Raw genomic sequence first — 21,678 nt, 5'->3', positions numbered from 1 at the left:
TATTTAAACATTTAATAGTTATATATGTCAGTCACCAGGGGTCTTTTTTCATGTGGTTTGAATTGGTTGTAAATGTTATGCTATTTTTTGCGAAACTCAGGAATTACATAACACTAATGCTCAAAACATTCCCACAATGCACCATAAAAGCCAGTATCACTGCTGTGAAGGTCCCTCAAACTAACTGAGCTGAAATACAAGTTTAATTCATGGTCAAAAACCTTGAATAATCAAAATATTTAAAGTCATTATTATCCATAATCAGAGACCATCCTGTAATAAACCAACAGATGATAAAACACCAGCCAAAATAATTTACAAACAAAGATTAAACAGTGTCTTGTGTGGATACAATGATTGACAGGAATAAATGAATGAGCAATTTTCATTTAGAAACTTATTTAAATACAGGATCAGTTCATTTGCATATTGATCAGATGCTTCAGTGCTCTGAGAGTGTTTATAGTGCTGTGAGTTTAACACTTCATCACTGACACACACAACAATCTTCATCAACATGACCTTCATCATCATCTTCATCTGGACTCTCACAGCGTTTGCTCAAGGTTTGTGGAGCACAAGTTTGATATCAATTCATTTCTTCAAGTATATTGTCAAAGTTTGGAGTTGATTTTCTTCTTGTTGTGTTTCAGAGTGTAGAGGACAGATCACCGTCACTCAGAGTCCCTCAATGACAGCAGCTCAACCAGGAGAAACAGTCAAAATCAACTGTAGAACCAGCACAGATGCTCTCCTTTGGGAAGGGATTTATTATTTGAGCTGGTACTTACAGAAACCTGGAGAAGCTCCTAAACTCCTGATTTATTATACAAACAAACTCCAGTCAGGAACTCCATCTAGATTCAGTGGCAGTGGATCTAACAGTGATTTCACTCTGACCATCAGTGGAGTCCAGACTGAAGATGCTGGACATTATTACTGTCAGAGTTTTAATTGCAGAACAAATGCTGCTGGTTGTGTGGCTGATAGTACATTCACACAGTGATAAAGAGTCATACAAAAACCTCCATCAGTCAGAGTCACAGGGACTGAACTGATACTGCAGCTGCTTAAAGGGGGGTGATGAACAACATTGTCACACATACATCTAAAAATAAATCAGAAGTGAAAGCACTGAGAGCAACAACTAGACCAAACGTCCATCAATGTCTCTATTCCTGGAAAGTTTTGGGCCAGACGTATATGGGATGCTTGAGGAGTCCAGCAGCATAAGCCAGCAACATCAACCTGCAGCTTTCTCCTGCACACCCACTAAAGCTCAGCATGGTCTGTAACTAGATGGGAGACTCTCTGGGTGAATCAGGCTGCTGCTGCTAAAAGAGGTGTTAGTGAGGCCAGCATGTGGTGCTCATCCTGTGATCTGAATGGGTCCTAATGTCCCAGTGTGGTGTTAATAAAGCAAACTGTAAAAATACACATCTGTGGTTAATATAAACCCCATAGGGGTGCAACCCTGGTGTAAAATAGCCCCTACATCACATTGCCCAACTTCCCCAATCCCTAATCATCAAGTACTTTATTTGGTTCTTACTATTTGTGTGGAACCACTAGTTGTCACTTTAAGGTGCTGCACAAGCACACACTCATATTCTGAATATCTCAATATATTGTCATGTATTATTGATTTAGTCTGTGCCTTTTATAGGATCTGTCACATCTGTCATTGATGTTTAAAGTGACCTTAGTTTATTGACCTGTTCAAACTTGTTCACATCTGCAGCTTTTGCATAGAGAGTGTGTTTTACATGAGCGACACACGCTTCAGTGCTCTGTGTGTTTATAACTCTGTCAAACATCAAACATGATCAATAACTGTTTTTCACTGTAACTGAACTTACAACCAACAAAAATGACTTTCATCACTGTATTGATCTGTCAGCTGGCAGTATTATGTCGAGGTTTGTGTCTGTAAAGATTAAATGTTTTTTTTGTGTGTGTGTGTGTGTGTGTGTGTGTGTGTGTCAGAGTCACAGTGACTGAACTGATACTGCAGCTGCTCAAACACTATCACTCACACACAACATAGCAGATTTTCATGAATATTAAATTAAATATAAAGCATTTATTGAACTTTTCACATAAGTAAATTAATGAACAATACTCTATCTTATTAAACTAATCTAAAATTGTGTGAGGTTCATAATTTGGACACATTCTTGTTTCAACATGAATCTGCAGGTGTTTTCATGGTTCGTTGATTTAAGTTTATTTATAAAAGCTAAAAATAAATGACCCAAAATAAAAAAAATACACAAAAAAGTGCACAAAGACAAAGTTACAATTTCATTTATTGACTATATCGTAATAAACTCATGACTGAATGATAAAGCACACATATAGTCTTGTAAGAAACACACAAAGCAGAGCAGATGCAGATGAGAGCGGCTGAAGCTGGATGTGGAGAATGAAGGAGTCGCTCATGTGCTGTTAGTCTCCATGTGAGACATGAGTGAGAAGAGCAGCAGATCTACTCTGAACACTGATGTCTGGTCAGGTGTCCAGTGATCGCAGGCTGGCCGCTCCGTGTGGCCTCACAGATCACTGAGACGCTCTCCATCCACTCCTGCTCAGAGAGAGTCAGGCTGCTGCTCCAGCTGTACAGACCGTCCTTCTCCAGGAGCCCAGCGCTGCTCTCCTGAGACCTGCTGCTTCCGTCCACCTTCCAGCTCAGGCTCCAGTCTGACGGGAAGCCCTTGTTGGCCACACACACCAGTGTCGCTGTCTTCTTTGAGGAGATCTCTGCACTGGAGGGCGGCAGGACGCTCACTTTAGGACGAGTGACGCCTGACAAACACACAATAGTCAACTCAGTCAAGAACAAAGCATTTCTCTCCTTTCAGGTTCATTATAAATATATGAACAATTAATACATTGATAGTTTATTAGACATTTTTGCACCAGTAAACTGCAAGTCACCTGAATGAATTTTTACAAAGACTGTGATCAGCAAAGCAATGAAAGTTTGGTGAAACTTATATTGACTGGAAGAGACATTTTTATTAATAACTGCAATACTAGACATTTTTATTAAAAGCATCAAATATCAGATATGAATAATTACTGCAGGAATTCATTACAGTTTTTGATGGCAGCATGAGAACACTGGATATAAAGTATGTTTTAAAAAATAGAACATTTTAGAAAAACTTTTGACTGGCATCTCTACTATAAAATATTAACCTATCAAATATTGGCAAAATAAATACAATTAAACAACCATATAACTTCCAGTTTGAAAAGATCTGCAAGGTTTGCTTAAAAAAAAAATCAACATACTAATCTGAAAATGTATGTTTAATTACTGTCATACATTTTCAGGTAAAATCAAAGTTGTGCCAAAATGACTTAATGCTACATTTGATTTCAGTGCACCTTGTTAACATTTAGAATTTAACTATAAATAAGGGAAAAAAGGAGCTGAAGCTCATAACTTAAAATCTAGTTAAAAAATAACAGAAATGATTATAGTTCACTGGATAAAAACAAAGATGCCATGACAATAAAAATCATTTTTACAATGTTGACTGCCAAACATTCAGTGTGAACTAAAAATAAAGTTAAAACATAAATAAGCAGAAAAGTGCACCATTTCTATAAAGCAATAAAGTGTTTAACAGTCAGTTGTTGTATTAATAATAATGATTTACTTACTGCCAACATCCAGTTTGGTGCCGCTGCCAAAAGTGACCCACAGTGATACAAACTAATAGAGCAGCTGAACAAAAACCTCCTGAACGCTTCACTAACTGCACAAACACACATCAACTGAGTCTCCAACAAACACATCCACTCACAGCACAAATTACCTTCATTTATTTACCTTATGTGTTTTATGCAGTCTGCATTATTACTAAAGCATGAACCTGAATATTTAAGAAGTTTATATTAAATGTAACGTGACTCACAATTAAACTCAGTGATTGACAGAGACACATGTGATCATCCTCATGTCGGATAAAAACCTGCAGGAACATACATGGATTTAGCATAAAATTTAAGAATTAAGTGTCATGTTTCAATCCAACTACAGTCAAAAATATTCTCAAAGTCTCACAGGAGAGAGTCAAGATAAAATACTAAAGTTGGTCTTGAAGAGTTATTCAGAAGTGAATGATCTGATATAACAGCTTTGCTATTGGAAGATCAAATCTAGAAAGATTAATTAGTATTTTGTGTCTGCTAATGAGCGACTGTCTTCAGGTAAATGATCTGGAGTGTGTTTGCATATTGATCAGATGCTTCAGTGCTCTGAGAGTGTTTATAGTGCTGTGAGTTTAACACTTCATCACTGACACACAACAATCTTCATCAACATGACCTTCATCATCATCTTCATCTGGACTCTCACAGCGTTTGCTCAAGGTTTGTGGAGCACAAGTTTGATATCAATTCATTTCTTCAAGTATATTGTCAAAGTTTGGAGTTGATTTTCTTCTTGTTGTGTGTTTCAGAGTGTAGAGGACAGATCACCGTCACTCAGAGTCCCTCAATGACAGCAGCTCAACCAGGAGAAACGGTCAAAATCAACTGTAGAACCAGCACAGATGTGTTCAGTAATAGCTGGGGGCAGCGCTTAGCCTGGTACTTACAGAAACCTGGAGAAGTTCCTAAACTCCTGATTCGTTATGTAAAAACGCTTGAGTCAGGAACTCCATCTAGATTCAGTGGCAGTGGATCTAACAGTGATTTCACTCTGACCATCAGTGGAGTCCAGACTGAAGATGCTGGACATTATTACTGTCAGAGTTTTCACTGCAGAATAAGTTCTCCTGGTAGCTGTGCAGGTGATCGTGTGTTCACACAGTGATAAAGAGTCGTACAAAAACCTCTGTCAGTCAGAGTCACAGTGACTGAACTGATACTGCAGCTGCTCAAACACTCACACACAACATTATAGAAACACAAATCTTAATCCCAATTTTGTTAAGGTCCATCCTTATTTTATTTGTTTGTTCATTTCTTTAAAGAATATTAAAATTATTTTGATATAATGATCATTTTTCAGATCTTTTGTGGTTTATCTCTTCTATTCCCCACTCACTCTTCAATCGATGATATTTTTCATTATGTATTTTTATAATGCACTATTTATTTATTTTTTATAAAAATACATTTATATTCCAAAAAGCATCAGCAGGACATAAATGATGCTGCTTGAATAGTTTATTCATCATTTTCAAGTCAAAAGCATCCATCTCTCATTACATTAATTCATAAGCTGTATAAATCTTATAAAACTACCACTCAAACTTCATAACTGTCTCATCACTCCATGAGCAGAAGTGAAACTGTTTCAGTTCAGAGCGTTGAACCAATCAAACAGTGAAACTGTGAGTTTGAGGTGTAAATCAGATTTGCATTGGCAGCTTTAGTGATTCTGATCGTCTCAGAATAGAGCAGCTCCGTCTCCAGTGACCATGTTCAAACCCCAAGAGCTTCAGTTCACATTTACTGCTAAATGCAGCTGTTCTCAACTATTACAATCCATCAACAGCAGCTCAAACTTTAGTGAAGGAACGACACACTGATCAATGATGCAGTCCAACACAAATGGAAGGCGTTCAGAAGCTTTATTGAATGAACATCAATGGCAGCACATTGAAAGACTGCTTCAGTATTGAGCTGTAAATCACGTGACTGCTGTGAATCCTGCTGCTCTTCACTGGAGAAACATCAGCACTCGGAGCTCTTGAGGAACGAGGCCTCTTGATCATCTCCGGCATGTGTTACTCTGCAGACGAAGCGCTCTGTGCGTTCCCAGAGTGCTTTTTTGACGCTTAGGACGCTGCTGCGGCTGTATCGTCCGTCCCGCTCGCTCTCTGCGCTGGTCTGAACCTCCTCTGTGACCTTTGACCCGTCCAGCATCCAGCTCACCTGCGCCCCCTGTGGAGAGTAAGAGCTGAGCAGACAGAGCAGTGCGGCTGAGTCTCCAGAGATCTGCAGAGAAGAGGGAGGCAGCAGAGACACGGAGGGCTTCACTGCAGGACCAGCTGAAACACACAAACACACACAAAACTCAATTATTCACATCTGCAGCTACAATCTTCACTGGAGCAGACGTGCTAATGCTGTCAAAATCACCATCAGTTCATCTTTACTGTAATTCCACATCACTGCTGTCATTCATAGCCTATACTAAACTCAGACTGAAAATATTCTCAGTTAAATCAATATTCACTACTATTAAATGTATCATGTACTTCTAAATATTAATCAGTTCTCTCAAGCAGACATGATATTAGGTACATTTCATAATAATTCAAGATTTGCTGAATAAGGTACAGTTTAATCTCAATCTGATTTTTTTAAAATGCAAATTGATCATTTATGTATTTGGAAGAGTATTTTAAATATTGTATTTTGAAAATATTATGATATTCAGAATAATGAATATTGTTAAATATGTTCAAATGATAAATTCTTTTTTTTTTTTTTGTCTGATAATGACGCCTACAAAATGAAAATTATTTTGTCCGTATCATTCAACATTGTGTCATGCATTTTAAAAACTCTTGTTAAATTTACCAGTAATTATGGAAAAATTATGTATTTCCAGGTGCAACTGAATATGTCAGAAAACATTGCACTCTCTATATTAAAACTCAATGAAATGTTAAGAATAACATCTGAAATTACTCATGTAAAATTTAAATATTTTTTAAACAATATGAAATATGCCTTGAAATGAAAAAATATATATAAATGTCATAAAATAACACTGAACATAAATATGCATTTGAAAAATAGCAAAGTTTTAACATTTACATTTAGACATTCAGCAGGTGCTTTTATCCAAAGCGACTTACAAAAGAGGACAATGGAAGCAATCAAAAACAACAAAAGAGCAATAACATGCAAGTGCTATGACAAGTCTTATTTAGCCTAACACAGTATACGTATCAAGGTTTTTTTTAATTCTATAATAAAAAGAAAATAGAATAAAAAGAGAAAAAGCAAGCTAGTGTTAGAGGCCTAAAAATAGATAGAATACAACAAGAGCAAAGAAGTTAGTGTTAGTTAGTTTTTAAGAAAACAAGCAGTAAGTAAATTAGAGAATAAGTCTAAAAGGGCAAGTTTTTTTGAGAACAGAATTAGATTAATTTTAAATGATGAAATGGTTAAATTCACCTTAAATATATTGCAATTAATTTTTTTTTTACTTTACCATATTTTATATTTTTAAATTTTGTTGCTAAATGCTTACTTAAATCATATAAAAATAAAACAATACATATTTATGATAGAATTAAAGAGACTTACCGATCGTCAGTTTAGTTCCTCCACCAAAAGTCCACCACAGCGCTTCATTCTAGTGAAAGCGTCATACAAAAACCTCCGTCACACTCAAATGAACACAAACTCCAGCAGAGAAAGAGAGAAGGACACTCACACACACTGATATGAGACTCAACATCAGCTCTTCTCAACATCAGACATGGATTATTGGACTAAAGTGACTTTCACAAAAACAGTCTCATCATTTACAAATGTCTCTAAACAAGTAATTAAATCTAAATACATAATCACAAAAAATATTGATCACATTTTCTTTACACATTTTATTTTGGGTTTCTAAAAAAATCATATATATTTCTCAAAGCAATTTTAATAGGTTTTGATGACCTGTGACCTCTGGAATGACTTTTGCCCTCTCATGAAGTTCACAGACAGTGACAAACTTGTTTATTATTGTTATTATTTTTACATATTAAGATATGTAAAAATAACTAAAATATAGAAAGTGAAAACACACACCATTGGATCATGAGACTGAAACACATTTCAAGGCTCAGTTTTTCTCTATATGTGGGCATTTTCATGTCTGTTTTCCTCCAGGAGGGTTTTTCCACAGAGAGTCACTTTGCATCGGCTCATGCTTCAGCGCTCCGAGTGTTTATAGCGTTCAGACTCAAACACTTTATAACACACTGCTGTTTACCGCGGTACAAAACCAACAAACACAATGAATCTCTTCAGCAGCTTCATCTGGATTCTGACAGCTTTTATTCCAGGTAACAGAAGTGAAAGATGCTCATTTTTGACTCTTTAATGTTCATTTCATTTGATTAAACACATATAATGTTGTTGTCAGCAGCATCCAGAGGAATCACTGTGACTCAGCCTGAACTTCTGACTGTTTCTGAAGGACGAGACGCCACTATAGAGTGTAAAACTGATCCTGGAATAACTGGCTATGGTTTAGCTTGGTATCAGCAGAAACCTGGAGAAACTCCTAAACTCATCATTTATTTGGTAGATAGTCTCTATGATGACAGTTTCGGTCGATTCAGTGGGAATGGAGAAGAAGATGGAACAGATTTCACTCTGACCATCAGTGGAGTCCAGACTGAAGATGCTGGACATTATTACTGTCAGAGTTTCCATGTAGTCAACAGTCAATATGTGTTCACACAGTGATAAAGAGTCGTACAAAAACCTCCGTCAGTCAGAGTCACAGTGACTGAACTGATACTGCAGCTGCTCAAACACTATCACTCACTACTGACACACAGAGACCAAACACAGGAACTACACATGTGCTCAAAACTGAGTTAGACTCAAATCCCCTTTATCAGATTATGATTTGTATGGTGATTTGAGGTTTGGCTGTAATTAGAGAAAGCTGAGTGTGCAAACTGATATCAAATTAAAATAAAGTTGTGCCATATTTTTCAGCTCCAATGTTGTAGTGTTTGTGTTGGTACGATTATACATTTTTTACACTCATAAAGTGAATTTTGAAGAAAAGAAAAAAAATGAGTTAACGTTTCCCGAAGGTTTCAAAAGCAAAAATCGCCCAGTAATGTTGCATCTTTTCCTTCACTTCTTTTCTTAATAATAATTATTCATTCTAGTCAAAAGCATCGTACAAAAACGTTTGTCACACTCAAATGAACACAAACTCCAGCAGAGAAAGAGAGACTGACACTCACACACACTGATATGAGACTCAACATTACATTTACATTTACATTTATTCATTAAGCCGACGCTTTTATCCAAAGCGACTGACAATTGGGAATACAACAAGTGATTCATCCTAAGGAGGATCAGCTCTTCAACATCAGCTCTTCTCAACATCAGACATGGATTAATGTAAAAACACAGCACAAATACTTGTTATATGTCTGAAATCATTTGTTTCATAATCATTTCCAAAATACACTCATCACATTTACGCTAATATGATTTACCTGCTTTATAATGAAATCTTTAGCAGGATTTAGATGGTCTATCCCTATTGGATGAACTTTAAGGATGCTGTATTACAGGTGAAAGACATTAAATCTCTAACACAGGTATTTAATGCTCTCAGTGTTGCACCCCTGAAAAGGGGAAATTAAGACAGCTCTGAGATCTTCACTTTTGATGTTTGTCAATGAGGAGAGCCTTTTCCATATAGGCAGATGCAATCTTGTACTGGTTGCCAAAATGCTCTTGTAGTAAAGCTTTGGCCCTTAGATCCCCATGATCAGCAGCCATATGCTGGCAACTCTTTATGATCTCTCTTGGATGACCCCTGCTGTACTGTTCAAGAAAGTATAAGCGATCATTAAAGCTTTCAGTTTTACTCTCTACACCACTTTCAAAGGATTTCATAAAGGAGTGATATTGCAAAGGGTTCCCATCAAACACCTGAATTTCCATTAAGATGACAAACACTGTTGTTGAACCAGTAAAGATGTCATTTCGTTTTGTTTATCTATTATATGGAGAATTTGATCAGTATTTCCTGAACCAGCACTGGAACTAATCTCCATACACTTGTTTTCACATTACCTTTACGTTCACATTACGTTTTCACAGACTGATGATGTTGTTGAACATATTGAGGCAGAGCTTCATTTACTTGATCCTTTACTTCCAACATTAGAAATGCTGTCACTTGGACTTATATCATTTTGGTTATGCATGAACATTTTGGACATATTCTGGTCTGTTGAAGCAACTAGAAAACACCCGGCTGATTCTAATAGTTGATCTAGGCCATTATCAACTTGAGCTCTCAATTCCACTTCTCCACTGCTTTGTGTCTTTTATAAAGGTGTCTCTGTGTTTATATTCACTTAAGAACCAATCATTCTGTTTGGTTTGCTCATCATTGGGTAATAATAGGATCACAGAATCATGAAGTTTGACTGTCTCTTCAAACACTTGCATCAAGCTTTCAAGTTTAGACCAAACAGCTGAAACATTCTCATTTCTTTGCATGAGTTCTTTGGTGGCCAGAATAAACCGTTTAATCACATTCACATTTGGTTTATGTTCTTTCTGTAGTTGCTCAATTTTATTAGCCAAAGCCTTTGCGGTAAGATGAACATTTTAACATTTGTCCTGTTCAGGTTCAACATCGCGAGCACAATCCAAAGCAAATCAAACACTTTTCGTAACAAAACACATCATCAGAGACTCTCCTCATCTCAAACAAACCAACAACAAACAAAACCGCCAAACCATTTCAAACCATCCACAACACAAGCGAAGAAAGAATTCCAACCCATGTCCTACCGGCTCGATGTCAGCAAACATCCAAAATCCTCCTCGATCCCATTGATCCTAAAGTCCAAGCACACAATAATTCTTCTCATTAGATCGAGTGAGAGTAGATCTGTACTCCGTCAACGTTGCTCTGGTTTGATTCCAGTAGTCGAAGCGAGCGGATCTTCTTGTATAATCTAAAATCGACTCATTCATCCACGATCAGATTTGTTTGTTGACTAAATTAAAAGCAAACCAAAGCCGCAGTAGCTGAGTGCGGGAATAATTGATCACGCGTCAATCACCATTACATTTGCATCTTAAGCCTAGTTCAGACTGCATGATTTTAGCCCCGATTTTGACTCGCCGACAGGTTTTCAGAAATCGCCGACAAATGCCCGAAATCACAGGCAAATCAGTGCTCGTTCACGTGAGTGACAATCACACAGTGTGAACTATCAAAGACGCGATCTGAGAGAATCGCCGACGTGTCGCCGACACCCGTGAGATATTTGGCATGCTAAATATCTGGACCTGTCGGCGATTCAAAATCATGCCGTGTGAAAGGTGATCTGACTGAAAATAACATCGGCGATTACCTACAGCCAATGAGACAGCAACATCCAGGCCAGCGGGAAGTTGGGGGAGGAGTTACGAAGGTATAGACCACAATATCAACAAGCATAGTTTCGGCTTTTTTTCTTTTCGCTGCAAATGAGTGCACATGCAATTTGTATGACAAGCTTCTTGCGGGCTACCATTTTTTTTATAATAATACCAGTCTCACGTGAGAACTTGCATGCCTGACCTCGCATTGTTTCCATGTCACTTCTTGCTTGTGTTTGGTTGTGAGACGTAGTTTGCGGACCGGGACAAAGTTGTCGGCGATTCTTCCTATTGTAAAGTCATGCAGTGTGAAACCCCCTGTCGCCGATCCATCGTGCAGTGTGAACACAGCAGCGACGGAATGCTACCCCAGATAGTCATGCAGTGTGAAAACATCTGTGACGCGATTGCTTTGAAAATCGTGCAGTCTGAACTCGGCATTAGTTAATTTTATCCACTGAATATTTAGCAAACAACAGCCCCTTCTTTCCTGTCAACTCCTCCCACAACAGGTGCTTTAATTCTCAGGTAATTAATGACTCTCCCATATTTTCCCACGGTCACATGACATCACACATGAATGTTTCCATGGCTCATATACCAGCGTTCAATCTCAGTTACTGTACACTGCTGTGGAAAACTGAGATCCCCCATATACAAATGAAATATGTGCCTACAAATATAAAATTTCCACGTAAGAAATATTTTGACATACGAAGTTAAACATATGAGAAATCTATTCTAAACTGAAACAATTTAATATATTAACATCATATATTTATATCTATCCCAAACACATACAGTGTGTTTGTTTATGTATGTGTAAAATATTTTTGGACATATGTCGTGTATATGTAGTCTTATCCATCCATTTGTTTTTCTTATTTAATTAATTTATTTATTGGATGTTCTTTTAATAAAGTTGCATATGTTCACATATATGGTTGCTACATATACCACAGAAAAAAAATCATTACATAGATTAACATATGGACATAGATTTATCTATGATGATTTAATATATGTTATAAACTCATATCTTTATCACTTTTAATATAGGGCCATATATATCATATTTCCATGAGGAAAGTAATATTATCAGCAAAGATGTAGTATTTTGATTAAAATGTATTAATATTTATAACGTTACAAAAGATTTCTATTTTAAATAAATGCTGTTCTTTTGAACTTTCTCGATTCATCAAAGAATCCTGAAAAATAAAGTGTATCACAGTTTCCACAAAAATATGAAGCCGCACAATAATATACAATAATAATCAGATATGATTTTGAGCAGCAAATCAGCATATAAAAAATGAAATGTAATGCTAATGGCATTGCAAAATTTTTAAATAGACATTTATTGTTACTTATTTAAACAAGTAATAGTTATATATTTCAGCCATCAGGTGTTATTTTTCATGTGGTTTAAATTGGTATTTTTTTTTTAACTTTGACACTTATTGATCAATTATGACTTGTGCATGAAAATGTTTTCACATGTGAGTCAGTCAGTAAGAGTGTGTCTCAATCAGCTGCTTAGTTAGTACTAGTCAGTGTGTAACTCTGGAATTACATAACACTAATGCTCAAAACATTCCCACAATGCACCATTAAAGCCAGTATCACTGCTGTCTATAGTGATGTTTCTCAAGGTCCCTCAAACTAACTGAGCTGAAATACATGTTCTTCATTCATATGCAAAACTCTTGAATAATCAAAATAATTGATGTCATTATTAGGCTATACATAATCATAGACCATCCTGTAATAAACCGACAGATGATAAAACACCAGTCAAAATGATTGTACAATCAAAGATTTAATGGTGTCTTGTGTGGATACAGTGATTGACAGGAAGAAATGAATGGGCAATTTTCATTTAGAAGCTCATTTAAATCCAGGATCAGTTCATTTGCATATTGATCAGATGCTTCAGTGCTCTGAGAGTGTTTATAGTGCTGTGAGTTTAACACTTCATCACTGACACACACAACAATCTTCATCAACATGACCTTCATCATCATCTTCATCTGGACTCTCACAGCGTTTGCTCAAGGTTTGTGGAGCACAAGTTTGATATCAATTCATTTCTTCAAGTATATTGTCAAAGTTTGGAGTTGATTTTCTTCTTGTTGTGTGTTTCAGAGTGTAGAGGACAGATCACCGTCACTCAGAGTCCCTCAATGACAGCAGCTCAACCAGGAGAAACTGTCAAAATCAACTGTAAAACCAGCTCAGATGTGTTCAGATGGAGTGGGTTTGATCGTTTATTCTGGTACTTACAGAAACCTGGAGAAGCTCCTAAACTCCTGATTTATAATGCAAACACCCTCCAGTCAGGAACTCCATCTAGATTCAGTGGCAGTGGATCTAACAGTGATTTCACTCTGACCATCAGTGGAGTCCAGACGGAAGATGCTGGACATTATTACTGTCAGAGTTACCACAGTGGTCCAGTGTTCACACAGTGATAAAGAGTCGTACAAAAACCTCCGTCAGTCAGAGTCACAGTGACTGAACTGATTCTGCAGCTGCTCAAACACTATCACTCACTACTGACACACAGAGACCAAACACAGGAACTACATATGAGCTTAAAACTGAGGAGTCAAATCAGCTTGATTTGTCTGTGATCTGTTCTGTGACTCAACTATGCTCAGAATCATAGAAAACAGACTGTGTCATGGTGAATCATCAGCAAAATAAAGATGTTCTAAGCAGTCAGTGATTGAGTAGCTCCTTCATCTGAAGTCAATAGTGAATTTATTACTCATAACTAATTTTTCATGAGCAGAAGTGAAACTGATCCAGTTCAGAGCATGGACACCACTAGAGAGGCACTAACAGGTGCTTTAGCATCCCCACACATTAAAAAAAAAGATTAAAGAAACAAGCTTGAACCTGTGCATAAAGTTTGCTGCAAAAGTAATGATTATGAACATCAGGGAAAAAAACATAATTATTACTAAATTAGTGCTTACTCATTCAGTCCTGGCTGCGAAGATGAAGTTGCTGAATGTCACAGTAATGGATGTGGCTTTAATAGAGAAATGCACCTTTTCATATGGAATTCATAATTAGAGAATAATTTGTTTTTATTTAAATTGGTTTGTTTAATAGTTGACATTTCAAGCTTTTTTTTTTGTTTTGTTTGTGAGCCGGTTCATTGTTGTGACGCACTACATTTCACGGAGACTGCATGAAATGCAGAAAGCGCAGTCCAACATTTTAACTTCTTTTAACATGAAAAAAAAATGCAAGGGATTGTGTGGGTGCCTCCATGTCATGGAGCTCCGAGATCTTCACTTTGATGCTGGCAGCTCTTTATGATCTCTCTTGGATGACCCCTGCTGTATTGTTCAATAAAGTATAAGCGATCATTGAGGCTTTCAGTTTTACTCTCTACACCACTTTCAAAATTGATGTATAATACTCTTTATCTTATTAAACTAATCTAAAACTGTCTGAGGTTCATAATTTGGACACGGTCTTGTTTCAACATGAATCTGCAGGTGCATGGTTCGTTGATTTAAGTTTATTTATAAAAGCTAAAACTCTTATGCAATAAATGACCCAAAATGAAAAAAAAAATACACAAAAAAGGGCACAAAGACAAAGTTACAATTTTATTTATTGACTGAATTTTAATAAACTCATGACTGAATGATAAAGCACACATATAGTCTTGTAAGAAACACACAAAGCAGAGCAGATGCAGATGAGAGCGCCTGTAGCTGGATGTGGAGAATGAAGGAGTCACTCATGTGCTGTTAGTCTCCATGTGAGACATGAGTGAGAAGAGCAGCAGATCTACTCTGAACACTGATGTCTGGTCAGGTGTCCAGTGATCGCAGTCTGGCCGCTCCGTGTGGCCTCACAGATCACTGAGACGCCCTTCATCCACTCCTGCTCAGAGAGAGTCAGGCTGCTGCTCCAGCTGTACAGACCGTCCTTCTCCAGGAGCCCAGCGCTGCTCTCCTGAGACCTGCTGCTCCCGTCCACCTTCCAGCTCAGGCTCCAGTCTGACGGGAAGCCCTTGTTGGCCACACAAAAAGCATCAGCAGGACATAAAGATATTGCTGCTTGAATAGTTTATTCATTTTTAAGTCTCTCATCACATTAAATTACCATGAGCAGAAGTGAAACTGTTTCAGTTCAGAGCGTTGAACCAATCAAACAGTGAAACTGTGAGTTTGAGGTGTAAATCAGATTTGCATTGGCAGCTTTAGTGATTCTGATCGTCTCAGAATAGAGCAGCTCCGTCTCCAGTGACCATGTTCAAACCCCAAGAGCTTCAGTTCACATTTACTGCTAAATGCAGCTGTTCTCAACTATTACAATCCATCAACAGCAGCTCAAACTTTAGTGAAGGAACGACACACTGATCAATGATGCAGTCGAACACAAATGGAAGGCGTTCAGAAGCTTTATTGAATGAACATTAGTTCATTCACCAGTTTAACCTCCGTCACACTTAAATGAACAAAAAAGGTCTCTTAAAAAGTTATTCTAAATGAAAACTATTAATTAAAAAATTCATAAAATATAAAAGTAAATACATGCATTTTATGAATAATTATATTAAATTTGTATTAATCACATTTTCATTTGGTATCATAATTGTATAGGGTCATGCATTTTTAAATAAGTTCTGATGACCTGTGACCTCCGTTTTTCTTAGTTATTCAACTGTCACTTGGTGAGGGGCATGGAGCTTTAGACACATTCATTTTCATAGATTTTGCATTGCAGCACAAGCTTCAGGAGGTTTTATATCTCTGTGAGTTTGAACACTGAGAATCTGAACCAACAGCAACCATGAGCTTCATCACCATCTTCATCTGGATCTTCACTAGCTGCTGTTTCACAGGTGAGGAAATAAACATACTCTGCTCTAACTGACTATCTGTGCTATAAATACTGTCCTTCAACAAATACTGAATTCTGAATGTTTATTATTTTTCTTGATCTAGAATCAGCAGCTGGAGTGACAGTCACTCAGACGCCTGCAGAGAAACCTGTTCAACCAGGAGACACAGTTACCATGTCCTGTAAAACCAGCCCTGAAGTTTATCAGGGTTGGAGTGTTCAGCCTCTACACTGGTACTTACAGAAACCTGGAGAAACTCCTAAACTCCTGATTTATAATGCAAACAGCCGTCAATCAGGAACTCCATCTAGATTCAGTGGCAGTGGATCTAAGACTGATTTCACTCTGACCATCAGTGGAGTCCAGACTGAAGATGCTGGACATTATTACTGTCAGAGTTTCCATGTAGTCAACAGTCAATATGTGTTCACACAGTGATAAAGAGTCGTACAAAAACCTCCGTCAGTCAGAGTCACAGTGACTGAACTGATACTGCAGCTGCTCAAACACTATCACTCACTACTGACACACAGAGACCAAACACTGGAACTACACATGTGCTCAAAACTGAGTTAGACTCAAATCCCCTTTATCAGATTATGATTTGTATGGTGATTTGAGGTTTGGCTGTAATTAGAGAAAGCTGAGTGTGCAAACTGATATCAAATTTAAAAAAAGTTGTGCCATATTTTTCAGCTCCAATGTTGTAGTGTTTGTGTTGGTAAGATTATACATTTTTTACACTCATAAAGTGAATTTTGAAGAAAAGAAAAAAAATGAGTTAACGTTTCCTGAAGGTTTCAAAAGCAAAAATCGCCCAGTAATGTTGCATCTTTTCCTTCACTTCTTTTCTTAATAATTATTCATTCTAGTCAAAAGCATCGTACAAAAACGTTTGTCACACTCAAATGAACACAAACTCCAGCAGAGAGAGACTGACACTCAAACACACTGATATGAGACTCAACATCAGCTCTTCTCAACACCAGACATAGATTAATGTAAAAACACAGCACAAATACTTGTTATATGGCTGAAATCATTTGTTTCAAAATCAGTCCCAAAATACTCTCATCACATTTACACCAATATGATTAACCTGCTTTATAATGAAACCTTTAGCAAGGTTTAAATGCTCTTTCCCAATTGGATGACCTTTGACCTGTTATACAGTATCCTGGATGACAACAAATCTACAAGGTAAACAGGCAAGGTGGTTTTATGGTTTTATGTTTATCTGTTTGTGAGAAAGTTTTTTGTAAAATAGAACTTCACAACAAAAGATAAAGTCACAAACCCCTGATTTATTAGATAAAAATAAACAGATTCAGTGGCAGTGGATCTATGACTGATTTCAATGACCATCAGTGGAGTCCAGACTGAAGATACTGGACATTATTTCTGTCAAAGTTAATACTGTTCTAGTATTTGCGTGTTTACACAGTGAAACAAAGTCAGTCAAGTCAAGTCACCTTTATTTATTTAGCGCTTTTAACAATACAGATTGTGTCAAAGCACCAGATCACCCAGACACAAATGAAATATATGTGCGTACAAATAATACATTTTTTGGACGTAAGAAATATTTTGAGTTACGAAGTTAAACATATGAAATCTATTCTAAACTGGAATAATTTAATATATTAACATCATATATTTATATCTATCCCATACACATAATGATAAAATATTTTTGGACATATGTCATGTAGCCCTATCCATCAATCCATTCGTATTTTTAATTTTATTTAATTTTTTTTTTTTTTAATAAAGTTGCATATGTTTAAATATATGGTTGCTTCATATACCACATAAAAAAAAACATCACATAGACTAACATATGGACATATATAACTTTTTCTATGGGGATTTAATATATGCTATCTTTATCACTTTTAATATAGGGCGATATATATATATATATATATATATATATATATATATATATATATATATATATATATATATATATATATATATATCATATTTCTATGAGAAAGGATGCAGTAATTTGATCAAAATACATGTATAAGGTTACAAAAGATCTCTATTTTAAATCAATGCTGTTCTTTTGACCTTTCTATTGATCAAAGAATCCTGAAAAATAAATTGCATTACAGTTTCCACAAAAATATGAAGCCCCACAATAATATACAATAATAATCAGAAATGATTTTGAGCAGCAAATCAGCATATAAAAAAAATAAATGTAACGCTAATGGCATTGCACATTTTTTTTAATAGACATTTATCGTTATCATTATATATTTTGGCCATCAGGTGTTATGTGGTTTGAATTGGTATTTTTTTTAGATTTCACACTTATTGATAAATTATGATTTGTGCATGAAAATGTTTTCACATGTGAGTCAGTCATAAGAGTGTGTCTCAATCAGCTGCTTAGTTAGTACTAGTCAGTGCCTAACTCAGGAATTACATAACACTAATGCTCAAAACATTCCCACAATGCACCATGAAAACCAGTATCACTGCTGTCTATAGTGATGTTTCTTAAGGTCCCTCAAACTGAGCTGAAATGCATGTTAAATTCATGTACAAAAACCTTGAATAATCAAAATATTTAAAGTCATTATTATCTATAATCCTAGTCCATCCTGATATAACACCAGTCAAAATAATTGTACAAACAAAGATTTAACGGTGTCTTGTGTGAATACAGTGATTGACAGGAAGAAATGAGCAAGCGATTTTCATTTAGAAGCTCATTTAAATACAGGATCAGTTCATTTGCATATTGATCAGATGCTTCAGTGCTCTGAGAGTGTTTATAGTGCTGTGAGTTTAACACTTCATCACTGACACACACAACAATCTTCATCAACATGACCTTCATCATCATCTTCATCTGGACTCTCACAGCGTTTGCTCAAGGTTTGTGGAGCACAAGTTTGATATCAATTCATTTCTTCAAGTATATTGTCAAAGTTTGGAGTTGATTTTCTTCTTGTTGTGTGTTTCAGAGTGTAGAGGACAGATCACCGTCACTCAGAGTCCCTCAATGACAGCAGCTCAACCAGGAGAAACTGTCAAAATCAACTGTAAAACCAGCACAGATGTGCGAAGATATAGCGGGGGAGAGGGAGATTTAGCCTGGTACTTACAGAAATCTGGAGATGCTCCTAAACTCATGATTTATTATGCAATCCGTCTCCAGTCAGGAACTCCATCTAGATTCAGTGGCAGTGGATCTAACAGTGATTTCACTCTGACCATCAGTGGAGTCCAGACTGAAGATGCTGGACATTATTACTGTCAGAGTTACCACAGCAGTGGTAATGTGTTCACACAGTGATAAAGAGTCGTACAAAAACCTCCGTCAGTCAGAGTCACAGTGTCTGAACTGATACTGCAGCTGCTCAAACACTATCACACACTCAACAATGAAGAAACACAATCTGATCTTATAATAAACTTAAGTTTTGTTCAGCTTAATCAATCATTATTTTAGTCATTTTCATCCCACTATTTTCAGTCCTTCATGTAGAAATTCAGTCACTTTTGATCTTCCCTTCAGTGGATAGTTTCTATCCGTCACTATATATTTTTAATTGTATTTTATGCATTTATAATTCATCCTCATTATTTCTGAACTGCATCATCAATGTGTATTCATTTATTACATTCATCCCTCATAATGTGGATATTAAGAGCATCATAAAGACATTCCTCAAATTCAAAGTAGATGAGGATGAATAAAATTTATAGTAAGAACAATAAATGAAAGAATTAACAATGATATAAAAATGAATGTGAAAATTAAATACCAGATACCCAGCAGGTCCTGTTCACCATCAAAAAGCAACATATTCATATCACCATTTTTATTTACATTGATTTTATAAATGTTTATGAAGAGAGATCATGTTTTATATCATGGGTGACGTGACTCACAATAAAACTCAGTGGATTCAGTGATTGACAGAAACATGTGTGATGACCCTTACGTCTGTTAAAACCCTGCAGAAACATACCCGGACTTCACAAAAAATTTAGGGATTTGCAGTGATGTTTGAATTCATATACAGTAAAAAAAATAATAATAATAATAATAATAATAATATGAGAGAGTCAATACACTACAGATGGTTTTGTAGATGTATTCATTCAACTGCATGATTAGATACCATTTATTATGAAATACAAAATATTATGAAAAATATAAATTTCTGCTGTTCTCACTTCAGTAACTGTATTTTGTGTCTGTTAAAGAGCGACTGTCTTCAGGTAAATGATCTGGAGTGTGTTTGCATATTGATCAGATGCTTCAGTGCTCTGAGAGTGTTTATAGTGCTGTGAGTTTAACACTTCATCACTGACACACACAACAATCTTCATCAACATGACCTTCATCATCATCTTCATCTGGACTCTCACAGCGTTTGCTCAAGGTTTGTGGAGCACAAGTTTGATATCAATTCATTTCTTCAAGTATATTGTCAAAGTTTGGAGTTGATTTTCTTCTTGTTGTGTGTTTCAGAGTGTAGAGGACAGATCACCGTCACTCAGAGTCCCTCAATGACAGCAGCTCAACCAGGAGAAACAGTCAAAATCAACTGTAGAACAAGCAGTGATGTATATTACCATACAACTTGGGGACATTATTTAGCCTGGTACTTACAGAAATCTGGAGAAGCTCCTAAACTCCTGATTTATTTAACAAGCACACTTCAGTCAGGAACTCCATCTAGATTCAGTGGCAGTGGATCTAACAGTGATTTCACTCTGACCATCAGTGGAGTCCAGACTGAAGATGCTGGACATTATTACTGTCAGAGTTACCATGAAATCAGCAGTAAAAGTGTGTTCACACAGTGATAAAGAGTCGTACAAAAACCTCCGTCAGACTGAACTGATACTGCAGCTGCTCAAACACTATCACTCACTACTGACACACAGAGACCAAACACAGGAACTACACATGAGCTCAAAACTGAGTTAGGAGTTAAATCAGCTCTATTAGACTGTGATCTGTCCTGTGACTGATGTATCATTTAAATAGGCTCTGATCATTTTGAGATGAATTTATATTAAATAAAAAAAATAATCTCAGTTCATGTTTTTTTTAGTTTATGTTTTAGTAGATGCACGTTATTCAATCATAATGTACCCATCCCTGATAAACTTGCTTTATGAAACTACCACTTAAACTTCATAACTGTCAGATCACACTGCAGTATTTTTTTTTGTAGATACCTTACACAGTCATAAATGTAACCCTGATAAACCTGTCCTTATAAAACTACCACTCAAACTCCATAACCATCTCATCACTCCATGAGCAGAAGTGAAACTGTTTCAGTTCAGAGCGTTGAACCAATCAAACAGTGAAACTGTGAGTTTGAGGTGTAAATCAGATTTGCATTGGCAGCTTTAGTGATTCTGATCGTCTCAGAATAGAGCAGCTCCGTCTCCAGTGACCATGTTCAAACCCCAAGAGCTTCAGTTCACATTTACTGCTAAATGCAGCTGTTCTCAACTATTACAATCCATCAACAGCAGCTCAAACTTTAGTGAAGGAACGACACACTGATCAATGATGCAGTCGAACACAAATGGAAGGTGTTAAGAAGCTTTATTGAATGGTGAATATTAGTTCATTCACCAGTTTAACCTCCGTCACACTCAAATGAACAAATAGGTCTCCTAAAAAGTTCTTCTAAATGAAAACTAGTAATTCA

At 36.4% G+C, this 21,678-nt stretch overlaps 7 gene segments (V, D, J or C); 6 read left to right on the top strand and 1 right to left on the bottom strand.

Annotated features, from left to right (window-relative positions):
- Positions 1 to 517: 517 nt before the first annotated feature.
- LOC141300360 (immunoglobulin kappa variable 1-27-like) lies at positions 518 to 1,006 on the top strand. The segment is given in 2 exon segments: positions 518 to 566; positions 654 to 1,006. Coding segments are annotated over 2 exon segments (402 nt in total).
- Positions 1,007 to 2,343: 1,337 nt separating this feature from the next.
- LOC141300359 (Ig lambda chain C region-like) lies at positions 2,344 to 3,833 on the bottom strand. The segment is given in 3 exon segments: positions 2,344 to 2,805; positions 3,673 to 3,724; positions 3,828 to 3,833. Coding segments are annotated over 3 exon segments (375 nt in total).
- A 501-nt stretch (positions 3,834 to 4,334) lies between these two features.
- On the top strand, positions 4,335 to 4,828 carry LOC141300357 (Ig kappa chain V region S211-like). The segment is given in 2 exon segments: positions 4,335 to 4,383; positions 4,473 to 4,828. Coding segments are annotated over 2 exon segments (405 nt in total).
- An 8,288-nt stretch (positions 4,829 to 13,116) lies between these two features.
- LOC141300886 (immunoglobulin kappa variable 1-27-like) lies at positions 13,117 to 13,580 on the top strand. The segment is given in 2 exon segments: positions 13,117 to 13,165; positions 13,255 to 13,580. Coding segments are annotated over 2 exon segments (375 nt in total).
- Positions 13,581 to 15,915: 2,335 nt separating this feature from the next.
- On the top strand, positions 15,916 to 16,417 carry LOC141300356 (Ig kappa chain V region K29-213-like). The segment is given in 2 exon segments: positions 15,916 to 15,979; positions 16,083 to 16,417. Coding segments are annotated over 2 exon segments (387 nt in total).
- A 2,405-nt stretch (positions 16,418 to 18,822) lies between these two features.
- Positions 18,823 to 19,292, top strand: LOC141300681 (Ig kappa chain V region 3547-like). The segment is given in 2 exon segments: positions 18,823 to 18,871; positions 18,961 to 19,292. Coding segments are annotated over 2 exon segments (381 nt in total).
- Positions 19,293 to 20,339: 1,047 nt separating this feature from the next.
- LOC141300680 (immunoglobulin kappa variable 4-1-like) lies at positions 20,340 to 20,815 on the top strand. The segment is given in 2 exon segments: positions 20,340 to 20,388; positions 20,478 to 20,815. Coding segments are annotated over 2 exon segments (387 nt in total).
- Positions 20,816 to 21,678: the final 863 nt, after the last annotated feature.

The sequence above is a fragment of the Garra rufa genome, chromosome 24 (genome assembly GCF_049309525.1).
Source record: "Garra rufa chromosome 24, GarRuf1.0, whole genome shotgun sequence".
Lineage (NCBI taxonomy): Eukaryota > Metazoa > Chordata > Actinopteri > Cypriniformes > Cyprinidae > Garra > Garra rufa.
The sequence above is the reverse complement of the archived record's forward strand: the minus strand, read 5'-3'. Positions and strand labels throughout refer to the sequence as shown.